The 13,932-nt window shown below is 40.4% G+C and overlaps 1 protein-coding gene across 5 annotated transcripts in view; it reads left to right on the forward strand.

Annotated features, from left to right (window-relative positions):
* Positions 1-13,932, forward strand: part of LOC146682356 (class I histocompatibility antigen, F10 alpha chain-like) — a 28,887-nt gene that overhangs the window by 10,931 nt on the left and 4,024 nt on the right. Inside the window, exons 5-12 of one of the 5 annotated variants that reach the window (XR_014917413.1) lie at positions 385-513; positions 1,002-1,031; positions 1,464-1,490; positions 1,593-1,628; positions 2,625-2,708; positions 2,869-2,907; positions 3,035-3,071; positions 3,496-4,267. Coding sequence is in view for 4 of the 5 variants with exons in the window: in XM_085445586.1 (XP_085301712.1) it covers positions 385-513; positions 1,002-1,031; positions 1,464-1,490; positions 1,593-1,628; positions 2,625-2,708; positions 2,869-2,907; positions 3,035-3,071; positions 3,496-3,520 (407 nt within the window). In the remaining variant the exon portion in view is untranslated. Of the gene's footprint in view, positions 1-384; positions 514-1,001; positions 1,032-1,463; positions 1,491-1,592; positions 1,629-2,624; positions 2,709-2,868; positions 2,908-3,034; positions 3,072-3,495; positions 5,894-12,945; positions 13,003-13,932 lie in introns of those variants that run through there. The other 4 variants (XM_085445587.1, XM_085445586.1, XM_085445588.1 and 1 more) reach the window with 4 other exon arrangements.

Consider the following 13,932-nt stretch of genomic DNA (forward strand, 5'->3'; position numbering starts at 1 on the left):
CTGTTGTTGATCATAACTCTGTTTCTTCAGTCAGAGCCTGGAGCTCCTCTGTGTCCAGCAGATCTGCATCATTCTGTCCTGATCACAGTCCTGAGGTCAGATCCATGTCAGTCCATCTAGAACTAAGCTAGCATGTCACATGTAGCCCAGCTCTGCAGCCCTGAAGAAGCAGAGCAGCGATCTCCTCCAGAGCATCACTGAATAGTTGCAGATATGAACAGTGTCAGTGCCGTCCCCTCTCACTGACCTCCTGTTGCTGCTCCACATCACTGCTGTCAGATCACTGACTCCATCATGACTGTGGCTTCAAATCTACATCTCAGTAACAAACAGCAGCAAATAACTGACAGTGACCTCAACCTGAAGCTTGTGTCTGTGTTTCAGACGTCAATGACCTTCCACCGGAACCTGGATGTGGACCTCCGATCGCTGCTGCAGTGGGAGGAGTCTTGGCTCTGGTTGCTCTTGTTGCTGTTGTTGCCTGTGTGATCTTGTATAAAAAAGGCTGTCTTGGTAAGTCCAGTGTGCTGTTGTGTGTAATTATTGCTGAGTGGAGCTAAAATGTTTGTCTTTGTATCCTGTAAAAATGAAACTGTCCTGGTCTCAGACAGTGATGACATGGAGCTCTGTTACTGATCATCACATTTGAAACACATGAAGAAAATCATTGAAATGAATGTAAGAAATGTTGAATATCAGCTGCTCCAGTCTGTCAGCCTTCAAACACTTCACTTAGTATTCTATTAGGACTCCATGAGGGGGTCAAAGGTCACAGTCATGTGACATGATGTCAGACTTTCCTGTCTGCAGCTTCTGATCCAATAACTTTGAGCCCTCTGGGACATAAATGTAGTTTTTCTGTGCAGAACAGAAATGATTGATGTTTGCTGATAGTGTGCAGCTCGTTTCCTCCACCGTCTCCACTCAGACACATCTGCATGTAGAACAAACCACTGAGTTCATCCATCATCACTGACAGTCTGTGTTACGTCTGTTTACAGGACGCAGACGTGGAGCCAGAATCATCAAAGGTAACATCTTTATTTTTCTCTTATGAAGTTTGATGCTCGGAGACTCGAGTCAGTCTGAGCCCATCCTTTAACACCTTTAACAGATTAGTATTGGTTCAGTGTAGCACAGAGGAGGTGAACAGGCAAACAGTGGAGGAGACAGAAACTTGAAGCATGAGGAGAAAGGTTAGAGCAGCCAGGCTCATGGTTACCTGTGTTCAGTATAAAGCTCCTAATATCTGGATGAGCCTGACAGGTGAAACATGGCTGCTGTCAGGTGTGTGCAGAGGTTCCTGTCTGTGACAGCTGCTCAGTTTCACTTTATGAAACAAACAGAAGAAACACTCAGACGTACTTTTGACTTTCAGTTTCTGTGGAGTCACTGCTCTTTAACATTTATGAGTTGTGATTTTTGTGAAAACTCAGAAGAATTTAAACTTTTGTGTCTAACAGCTCAACCTTCACTCTTTCCTACACCAGGTAAGCATTTATTTTTCTGCTGTGGATTTAGTTAAATGTTGACTTTTTGGACATTTGAAGTGTGTAACTAATATGTGTGTGTGTGTGTGTGTGTGTGTGTAGTTGGCAATGGCGTTGTGAGCACTCCTCTAATCAATGGTAGGTGCCCCTCCAACAAAGATTCATACAAAATAGTTTGTTGAACTTTATATTAATTTTTTCTGTGTGTGGGGTCAACATGTGACCCTGTGAAGACTCCCCAAAGCTGGTACCAGGAGTCTAGCGGTACATTTGAACAAAAGGCTCTTACACTCAAACAGATATACGTGTGTTTGCTATACCATATATCAGAAAGAGTAGATACGACCTCTCCTAGGAGGTGTGATCTATGCCAGAACACTCTGAAGAGGAGTGAACGCACCCCCCTCTTCACTCTTCACAGAGTTGTTACAGACCTCCTAGGATGAGACATTCTTTCAATATGCCATCAACTATATAAATAAATATCTAAACACAAGTGATTACATGTTTCTCAATACAAATGACAATAATAAAATACAAACCCAACAGTTTCCTTCTCCTTCCTCAGACACACATAACAGTTTATTTTAAGGCCCAGTAGATTGTAGGAGATGTTCTTCATATTCTGTGTGTTTTATGTGGAACGGTGCCTCTTTTATATCAGTCGTTCTCCATCTGTGGGGCACAGAGTGGGATGTAGAGGACCAGTGAAACAAATTTCTATGAGAGTCATTGTTGCATTAAAATGAAACTTTGATAACTTTTTATTGATAATGGTGAATAAAAATTGTGTGACGTGGATGTTTTTACTTTCTGAATTGGAACAAAAAGGTTTTTAGGAACGTCGACTCCTTTCCTGCAGGCTTTCCTCCACGTTCCTTTGATGTGAGGTGTTCAAGAACACTGGGGAATTCCCACGTTTATCTTTAAATTATGACTACAAATATAACCCGGTCTATTCTCTCCCACTCTTAACTACATGACAGCACCACTTATCACCTTAGCCTGTGAGAACCTGCAGTAATCAATGAAAGGAACGACCGTCCCATCAGAACGATCACCAGCATCACATCAGTGTGTTGCTAAAGTTTGCTGTTTCCTTCATGTAGCTCACAATGTATGTTGTCTTTACAGGAAGTGCAGCAGTTACTGTAGATAAGAAGGCTGATGCTAAAGATGGGAAGGATGGGGAAACCGAACGTCTCACAGACAGTGAGAGTAAGTCTCCCTCAGCTAACATGCTGCTCTGTGTTGTATAATATGAGTCACATTATTCTGTACTGTGATATTGACTGATACATTTTAAGCTCATGTTGCAGCTGATTACTTTTTTTTTTTTTTTACTTTTTTTTACTTTTTTCCTCCTTTGTCTTTACAGGAAGTGCTGACGAAGACGAGGGTAATAAAGCAAGTTCCAGTAAGTTTTTGTCAGCTAACATGTAGCATTGAGCTCTGTGATGTGTAATTGTAAGCCACATTATTCTGTACTCTGGTAGTGACTGACACATTTTAAACCCATGTGAATACTTTTTTCTCCTTCACAGTGGCCTCTTCTTTCTCCAGCGGTTTTTACTCTGACATGTAAGTATAACTGATGATGTAGGATACTACTGCACCAGTCTGATATCAGTCTCACAGAGCTGGATCCACATCAACTTGATCGTTGCTAGCTGACTTTTCTTTTTTGATTTTGACTATTTTATTATTTTCCTAATAAATATCAGATCAGTGGGTTTCTATTTTTGGAAGTCCCTGTTACATTTAATTGATTTAAATTACAGATAGAAAGTAAATATTTAAGTGGAGTGTGTCCCTTACACATAAGGGTTTATTAATTTTCATGATATGATCAGGTTGGTGTATCCCTCACTGAGAACCTGCAGTATGTTTTCTGAGTTAGAGCGAGGGTAGAAAGCAGCTTTGCCAAAGAACAGAGAATAAATCAGAGCAGATCAGCCTCTGTGTTACTTTACATGTAAAATAATACTGTTGTTCATGCCTGCAGCTCACAGGTTCAGGATTCACACTAAACCTTCTGCCACAGAGAATACTGGCTGAGGTCATGCTAAATCCAGTGCCTCCAGCTGTATCCCTGACTTTGACCTTTCCTCTTTGGCCCCCCACGAAAAATCCAGCATCACTAATTTAGGTGTGAAAATGGACCCCAGCCTAAAACTCGACTCACATGTCAATGCTGTGGTTAAATCCTCCATCTTTCAGTTGAGGCAGCTGTCAAAATGAAGCCCATCCTGTCTAGATGCCGCCTTGAGACTCTGATCCATGGATTTATCATCGCTCGCCTGGATTAATGTCTTGTGTTTGGAATAAGCCAGGCCCCCCTCTCACATCTACAGCTGGTACAAAACACTGCTGTACGATTTTTAAGCAAACGAGAGCACAAAAACCCCGGTTTAGTGGACCTTCACTAGCTTACCATTCAGTTTCCAATCCATTTTAAAATTCTTTTATTTGTTTGGAAGTCTCTTAAAGGTCTTGGCCCTTCTTATTTGTCTGAGATGTTTCACCCTTACACGCCATCACCTGCTTGTAGATCAGCTAACCAGGTGCTTTTGACTCTCCCAAAGACATTTTATAAATCCAGAGCCTTTGCAGTTTTCCTAAAACGTGGAATGAGCTGCTGCTAGAGGTCAGGCAGGTAAACACTCTCCTGCTGTTTTTAAAACTCGTTTAAAAAAAAAAAAAAACCCAACACCTTTTCTCCTTGGCTTTTATACCAGCGTGAGTTTTCATCTGTCTTGAACTTTTACCCTTTGTATGTACTGATGTATTCGTTTATTCCTGATCTCTGATTTTTTCTTTTCTTTTTGTACAGACCTTTGGTGCTTTAGAAATAAAGTGGCATGTGTTTTAAAAGGAATGTGACAGGAAATTTCATTACAGCATTTACTTTAATGAATTTACATTGGTGTGTCGTGGTAAAACATAGTGATTAATCTCCTTTATTTATTAATAAGGCCAAAGAGTTTTTGGCCAAGCTGAGTAAACTGCAGGATGATTACAAAAACTAAACTGTGTCTGATACTACTGTGTAAATACCTTCACTGAACACTGTCAATGTATTTACTAATAGAGTTGGCAAAATGACATTTTTTTTTTGTTTTCATTTAATTTTCAAAATTTAAGAACATCCACTGTTTAACGTCTTCATGGCAACGTAGCAACAGTTGAAATGAATCTTTCTCTGCTTTTAAAGACAAATATGCAAGTTGTCTGCAAAACAGTGAAATGAAAGGTTATACGGTTTAAAAAAGACAGAAAAATAGACTCCTAGTGGCAACATGTACAGTGCAAACAAGAGTAGACCCAAGATTGAGCTTTCAGATGCACCATCATTAAGAGGGGCTGCTGTAGAGCTGTGGGGGCACATGCTGAAATAAAAAGTCCTTCCAGATAAGTAAACTGAAACCACTGACACGTTTGAGCCAGCATATCATATTTGAGAATGATATCTATATGTTTTCCTTTTTATCAGCGTGTGTTTTAACGATTGAGGTTGACTGTGTCAAAGGCAGCAGGGCTGCCAGAATCCAGAGTTAAGAGAATATCATTAACAACATTAGAATGACTGATCGAACTAGGCTTTGACTTTGACTGTGGTTTCTCTTGTGAGTATGTTTTATTGAAATTTGCACTGCACAGATTTACACTTAAGGGAAACAAAAAAATATCAACACTGAACCTTCTGTTTGTTTTCATGCATGTAAAAATAATACTGCTGTGTGTCCCTGCAGGTGATGCTTATGACAATTAAGATTGTCACAGGCTGGGTCTCCGACCCAGCACTCTGAGTTTTCTTTGTATTTTTTGATATGTTATTAGTTTGTGTTATTTCCTATTTGCCTTTAGTTTAGGCAGTTATTGTTCCTGGGTTTTCTATGTTTTGGGGTTTTCTATTTATTTCATCACGTATTAGGTCTGTTAAGTTGTGTTGTCATTTCCTGTTTTATTCTGACAATGTCATGTGTTCTTTGTTCATTATATTTAGCTTTCCTCTCCTGGTCCTGTCTTTAGGTTTATGTCTGTCAGCCGTTCCCCCATGTGTCCCTACTTCCCCTGATCACCTCATGTCTGTATTTAAGCCTTTTGTTTTCTTCATGCCATTGTCGGTTCGTCTGTTTAATCTCACCAGAGTTACAGTTATAGTCATGGTCTTAGCCTGTTTACCTCGCCCCAGTTATAGTTCTAGTTTTCGTTTGTTATGTTGACCTTAGCCTTAGTTTTTGTCTTTGCCTGCTTATGTACTCCACAGTTATAGTTATAGTGTTTGGTCTTAGTACCTTATAGTGTTTTGTTTCTTAGTGTTTTGCCTGTTTGTTTTGGTCTCTTGGTTCATTCCCTGCCGTCATCGCAATAAAGGTTCACTTTTCTGTTAATCATTACAATTCCTCGTCATCATCTGCTTTTGGGTCCTGTTTCCACATACATCGGCGCACCCCGCCGTGACAAAGATGTCCAAAGCCCTCATAAGAACTTCCATCAGATGAAAATAGGGCTACGCAATTTTTCCCAAAATGATAATTATGATTATTTGTTACAATTATTTATGATTTTTGTAACCAAACTTTTATAGTGCATTGTCATTTAAAGAGAAGAATTCTGGTTCATATTTGCACAAATTCCTGAATTAAAAAAAAATTGGCCTTACTAACATAAATTCAGTGCACTGATGCACTATTTAGGCTGTATACACCGCAGTACTTGATTTGTTTTTGCTTCACATTGTATTGACAGAACACACACTTCATTATGGTTATTTAATTGTGGGAAGCCAAAATTGTGATTGAGATTTACCTAGTTTTACCAGAACAACACCAATAGGCAAAGTATTTATGATCATAATGCTGAATGTGGTTCTATTCATTTAAGTTGCACCACCATCACATAAAATTTAAAGTTTACAAGGTCATGAGTGCTGTTGGTTCCACAATTAAAAATGTTTGGCTCTACTCCAGAAAGCGTGTCCAGCAAACCAGCTTCTTCTCATTAATGTACTTTTCAAAATGCTGTTCAACATCATTTAATGACTATATTTCCACACACAAACCAAACAAAATGTGACAATAAGATTGCTGAAATTAATTTTTAAATTAAATCTCAAAATTGTTTTAGCTTTGCCTTAATTTAAATAGTCTCAGATGTTGTGACAGACATTTTTCTGTCACTGTTTACGACACACCATGTGAGAAAGATTACACACATAAGTCCATTTATCAAGTGGAACACAAGCTGTAGCTGGTATTAATCCTGGATAAATGGGAGGGTCGAGTCGGTAATGATATCTTTGATTTTTTTTTTTTTGCCTGTCCTGTTTGGCTCTTTTACATCAGAATTATTGTCTAAAGGCGAAGAAAGATGCCCAACGGATTTACTTTACCAAATTGACCATCCCAGCCAGTGGCGTGTCTAGAAAATTTTTGTTGGGGGGGCCAGGTAGGGGCACAGATTTGGAGAAGGGTGGCAGATGTAATTGGCAGATAATGTTAAAAACAATTCTACCAACCGTTAACCATAATTCAATAACCCCGTAAACCTAATAACCGAATGCGCTTTGAACTCTTATTAGAATGAGATTTTAACCACTACGGTGCAAAGTTTTTAGATACTGCGTTGATAAAGTACAAGAGATACAATCAGTCAGTGTTTATTCAGCATTCAAGGACATCAATATTTGCATAGTATTTTTACTGACATGTAGTGCACATATGTTTTGGGCAAAAACATTTTTGAATATTAAAATACAAACATTTTTAACATACAATTGGCAAATTAGCCAATGCCAATGCAAAACCGATGCCTGTTTTAAAAAAAAAAAGAAGATAATCTTCTCACAAACTGGTGTTTGATTTTGAAACAGGAAAAAAGTGGGGAAACAAATGAAAAGACTAACATTTGAATAAAACCTGAAAGCAAGTAAATACTTTATACAGTGGGGCAAAAAAGTATTTAGTCAGCCACCGATTGTGCAAGTTCCCCCACCTAAAATGATGACAGAGGTCAGTAATTTGCACCAGAGGTACACTTCAACTGTGAGAGACAGAATGTGAAAAAAAATCCATGAATCCACATGGTAGGATTTGTAAAGAATTTATTTGTAAATCAGGGTGGAAAATAAGTATTTGGTCAATAACAAAAATACAACTCAATACTTTGTAACATAACCTTTGTTGGCAATAACAGAGGTCAAACGTTTACTATAGGTCTTTACCAGGGCCCTGTTTCAGGAAGCCGGTTTAGTGGAAAAACTGAGTAAGTATACCCTGAGTTAACGAAAACTCTGGGTTTTCGGTTTCACAAAGCGAGTTCAGCTGCAGCCTGAGTGAGTCACTATGACGACACACTCCGTGAAGCTAACCTGCCCCCTAGCAGGTTTACTACAACTAACCCTGACTGTCTCCGCCCATTTGTCGGAAACCTGACAGTAGGAAGTGTCGGACATGGCGTGCCCCTTCCTTGAAGAGCCAGTAGATGTTGAAGCCCAAATTCTCCGCAGAGCTCTCCGCCGGGAGAGAGTGATCAGAGCGCGTTTGGACATTTTATCATTTCCTGATGATTTTCTGTGCGAACGTTACCGTTTCTCAGCACAATCTATAATTTATTTGGATAACATCCTCAGGCCATATATTACGCATGTGACACATCGCGGACATCCTCTCAGTTCTGTACATATTATTTGTATTGCACTTCGTTTTTTTGCAAACGGGAGCTTTCTGTATAATATTGGAGACGCTGAGCACGTTTCCAAGGCTACCGTCTGTCGGGCAGTCAGGAATGTTACAGTTGCACTGAAACGTCTCCTGTACTCGTTTGTGGTGTTCCCCGGTCATAGACCCACAAGATTTATCAAAGAGGGATGCCACAAAATTGCAGGTATCAGGATGAACGAAACTTAATTCATGATGTGGTGATACTTTAACTACTACTTAAATATTACATTTATTTTCAGGGTTCCCAGGCGTGATTGGCTGTACAGATGGCACTCACATTCCAATCATTGCTCCTTCAGTAAATGAAGGAGACTATGTGAACAGGAAGTCTTTCCACAGCATTAATGTACAGGTACATAGTTCCCTGTAGCATGTCAAACTAACAAATTATTTCATTATAGTAATGGATGCTAATTTGTGTTCTCTGCACTGTGAAGATCATATGTGATGCTGCCAACATTATCACAAATGTGGAAGCCAAGTGGCCAGGCTCTGTCCATGACTCACAAATATTCCGTGAATGTACACTGAGCACAAAATTTGGACATGGTGAGTTGAGAATACTTTAAAATATATAAAGACCAATTGCTTCAGGGACATTTGAACTGAAGTGTATCCTTCTGTCTTAGGAGAGTTCACTGGCTACTTGCTTGGTGATAGGGGGTATCCATGTTTACCCTATTTGCTTACCCCTTACCCTGACCCTGAACCGGGCCCACAGCAGCGATATAATCTGGCTAATTGCAGGACAAGAGCCAGAATTGAAATGACTATCGGAATGCTTAAGGCCCGGTTCCAGTGCCTGCAAAGACTCAGGGTCACCCCAGAAAGGGCATGTGACATTATTGTGGCATGTGTGATTCTTCACAACATTGCCACAATTAGAGGAGAACACTGTCCTTCTGAACCAAACATCAGCAGTGATCCAAACCATGAACATCCTGACCCTCCCACGGACATACAAGATGGAAGCGCAGTCAGAGACACCATATGTCACAATCATTTCCTTTGACCCATCACCTCAACATGTTGAAAGAAGAATAAACAGATTTTTTGTTCAACTGGCTTTATTGGTCGCCTGTATTTCCTGTACACAAAGTATTAAAAGATGTACACCTCATAAAGTGTCTCTGTTGCTTCCTCCTCTGTAACAGCTGTCAATGTTTCTTCATTATTTTCCTGTAGTAAAGAAATAAACAACATTGCTGTTCTACTGTACACTCATATAATCTGTGGAGTATTACTCACAACTGCATGTTGGTCTGGCTCAACAGGAGGCTGCACCAGATGCAGTACACCACCACCATCAACTGATAGAATATGAGGTTTATACAGGTCACTTATAACTTACAAGGGACCAAATGGCAATTAACAAACATACCAATCACCTTACACTTCATTGTCATTATGCTCTCAAAGACAACCAAGACTGAGGGAAGGCAAAATCAGTAGGAAAATAACTTCACTACAAAATAATCCATTATGGTAAAGAGTTTATCAAATGAATGAGTAGCACTGCAAAGGTGACTGTGAAGAAAGGATGTATGCACATCATGTATTATTTTGAATTTACCCCCTATGTAGGCACTTGTGTCTTGCGGGGTTATTGACTCAGAGGATGTCCCCGCAGAGATGCCTTCGGCCACAGGGCGCCCACTGTTTTGGCTGAGGGCCAACTGCTCAGCCTCTGTGAGTGGTGGTGGTGGAGGACCCCCACCTGTTTTTCGGGCCTCCGCTTTTTTTCTGTTGGCTATAACGGGCCACATTTGAGCATACAGAGTAAGCAAATATGTACTTGTAATGTGCTCAGATAATTTCAATAAGTGCTTACAGAAAGAAAATTAATGTAGCCTCTAACTGCAATTGATTTACATGGGACAAACAGACCAAGCACTATGGCTCATAATACAATTACACCTCACCTGTTTGGACTATATTTTTATATTTCATTTTTACTTGCTGCCAGGAACGTTTGGGGCCTGTTGGGTTGCACCTGCGCTCACATCACATCACAAAATAAAATGTATAAAATAACAAATAAAATAACATATGATAAAATAACGTGTTAAATGGGTGGAAATCCCTAGATCAATGTTTAAATTAACACTCACGCATTGACTCTGTCGGCTATGTTTTGCCATGCATGCTTTTGCAGCTGTGGCTGTGTTACTTTTTTCCGCGGAATTTGCATGTTATCGGCATATGCTGCCATCAGAATTTCGGCCTCAAGCGCTGTAAAATACATTGACCGCGCCTTCTTTCCCTCCGTCTCCATGGTGACTCGCTTAATCTGTGCTCCGCTTATCAGGGCTTTATGTATCCTCGTCCGCGCGCTTCACTTGGGGTTAAAGCAACTCCGCGTTGACTGAACTAATTGTTATCAGCCTTTCTGAAACCGAATATTCCGAGTTGGACAGTTCGGGGTTACTCAACCCTGAGTATCGTTTTTCACTCTGAGTTTTCCAAACCGGCTTCCTGAAACAGGGCCCAGGTTTGCACACACAGTAGCTGGTATTTTGGCCCATTCCTCCATGCAGATCTTCTCGAGAGCAGTGATGTTTTGGGGCTGTCGCCGAGCAACACGGACTTTCAACTCCCGCCACAGATTTTCTATGGGGTTGAGGTCTGGAGACTGGCTAGGCCACTCCAGGACTTTCAAATGCTTCTTACGGAGCCACTCCTTTGTTGCCCGGGCGGTGTGTTTTGGATCATTGTCATGTTGGAAGACCCAGCCTCGTTTCATCTTCAAAGTTCTCACTGATGGAAGGAGGTTTTGGCTCAAAATCTCACGATACATGGCCCCATTCATTCTGTCCTTAACACGGATCAGTCGTCCTGTCCCCTTGGCAGAAAAACAGCCCCATAGCATGATGTTTCCACCCCCATGCTTCACAGTAGGTATGGTGTTCTTGGGATGCAACTCAGTATTCTTCTTCCTCCAAACACGACGAGTTGAGTTTATACCAAAAAGTTCTACTTTGGTTTCATCTGACCACATGACATTCTCCCAATCCTCTGCTGTATCATCCATGTGCTCTCTGGCAAACTTCAGACGGGCCTGGACATGCACTGGCTTCAGCAGCGGAACACGTCTGGCACTGCGGGATTTGATTCCCTGCCGTTGTAGTGTGTTACTGATGGTGACCTTTGTTACTTTGGTCCCAGCTCTCTGCAGGTCATTCACCAGGTCCCCCCGTGTGGTTCTGGGATCTTTGCTCACCGTTCTCATGATCATTTTGACCCCACGGGATGAGATCTTGCGTGGAGCCCCAGATCGAGGAAGATTATCAGTGGTCTTGTATGTCTTCCATTTTCTGATGATTGCTCCCACAGTTGATTTTTTCACACCAAGCTGCTTGCCTATTGTAGATTCACTCTTCCCAGTCTGGTGCAGGTCTACAATACTTTTCCTGGTGTCCTTCGAAAGCTCTTTGGTCTTGGCCATGGCGGAGTTTGGAGTCTGACTGTTTGAGGCTGTGGACAGGTGTCTTTTATACAGATGATGAGTTCAAACAGGTGCCATTCATACAGGTAACGAGTGGGGGACAGAAAAGCTTCTTACAGAAGACGTTACAGGTCTGTGAGAGCCAGAGATTTTCCTTGTTTGAGGTGACCAAATACTTATTTTCCACCCTGATTTACGAATAAATTCTTTACAAATCCTACCATGTGGATTCATGGATTTTTTTTTCACATTCTGTCTCTCACAGTTGAAGTGTACCTCTGGTGCAAATTACTGACCTCTGTCATCATTTTAAGTGGGGGAACTTGCACAATCGGTGGCTGACTAAATACTTTTTTGCCCCACTGTAGAAGCTTTTGTTAAAAATGTCCTCTTCCTCTAAGACAGCTTCCCAAAGTGCAGACCGTCTGCACTTTGGGAATTTTGCTCTTTATACAGTAAAGTTACAGCGGGATACAAATAACATCAGGCTGATCCTGCCACGATTTGTTCCCCGGTTTAAATCACGAACAAACAGGATCTCACAGCTGTTTGTTTTTAAACCTATTTTGCACAGAGAGGCAATTTTTAAGAAATGCATTGATAGCAATGTTAAATATTATTACACAGAAAAAAACAACTACATGTAAAATAATCACACATGACGCCTCTGCCTTTGTAAATGGAGGGACAGTAACTGCATCTGTGTACGTAAGCGTGTAAAACCTGCAGACAGTCAGATTAACAGTGTTTTGTCTCTATCTGCCATTCTGCAGTTCATCTCATAGGAAAAAATAAGGTGCGCTCAGCGTGACGTGAACAAGGCACATACCTTTGACATTGTGTGACGAACTCTGTATTCCTCGTCCACACGTAAACGCAAAAAAGGAGTTTTAAAAAAAATCTCCGTTTTCGGTGATTCGAAACGCCGTTTACGTGGACGAAACAGCTGCGTTTTCAAAAATACCCGTGTAGGTGCGGACACAGCGTAAAAGAGTTAGTAGTTTATTTTATTACTACCTGTAATTTATTGCAGTTAACTTGTCAAGTTACACACACTTGAAAAGTCAAACCTGAACTCTAAACAGGAAATACTTTTCCTGAACATTAGCTTAAAAATTTACTGGTTGTGCAGCAATTTTTTTTTATTTAAGTTTTTCAAGTTTGTGTGTTTTCAACTGTGCAGTGATGCGTAAATATGAAAGTTATGTTAATTATTTTTATCGTGATATTGTTAATTTTACATATTCAACTCACAAGTTTACCTGAATTAATTTCTTTCCTTCAGACTCTCAAAGCTCCTCTGACACCGCCTCTGACTCCGCCTCTGACTCAGGTGTCTCCTGTAAGTATCGTTTATTAAAAGTTGCACAGGTTCAAACTGTGGGTGTTAAAAGTCATCCTGGAGAAACTCATAAACAGTTTTAATGAAAAATATGATTATTATCATTATTATTATTGTTATTATTATTATTTTTTTATCATTATTATAATTATTATCATTATAATTATTATTATTATTACTATGAAGCGCCTTGAGGCGACTTTTGTTGTGATTTGGCGCTATATAAATAAAATTGAATTGAATATTATTATTATCATTATCATTATTATTATAATGATAATTATAATTTTTATCATTATTGTTATTATCATTATTGATACGATGCTCTTGCGCTAAGGTCAGCACTTCATAGTTGAAGCTCTCAGGTTGGTTCAGTCATGTGACCACGGTGTGACTGTCACAGCTGTGAAGAGTTTCACAGGAAATCTGTGCAAAGGTGAGTTTTAGATTCGGCGATCATCAGAATGATCAGCTGACCTGCAGGAACCGTGATCATAGCTCAGGTACGCTGCTGTTTGTGCTGGAGCAGCAGGATAAACGCGTCAGGACGAGAATCCTGAGCGAATGAACTTTTTTCTCAGCATCAGTCGGACCAAACTGTCACTCTGTCCCACCTCAGCACAGGTGTGAACACTGGCCTGTTAGCGACGGTCAGCTGATGATCGGAGGCTGTTGTGTTTGCAGGTTAATGTCAGTGTTGCTGTGTGTGAAGCTATGAGTCCTCACAGGTGTGCTGCTGTTTCCTGTCAGCTCTGACAGGAAATCAGAGTGTGTGGAGGAAATGTAATCACTAACCTTCATCTGGTAATCTGATTACTGTGAGGCGTCGCTGTCTGTGCGTCACACTTATATCTTCTGCTTCATTCGTCTTTCACAGAGTCCGTTATTTATAAAGAACAGAAATCATGAGTAAGCAGTTTGCACTGTGAG

Source organism: Copadichromis virginalis, linkage group LG22, assembly GCF_057382275.1.
Source record: "Copadichromis virginalis isolate Kocher_CV1m ecotype Utaka linkage group LG22, C_Virginalis_male_GT1.1, whole genome shotgun sequence".
Lineage (NCBI taxonomy): Eukaryota > Metazoa > Chordata > Actinopteri > Cichliformes > Cichlidae > Copadichromis > Copadichromis virginalis.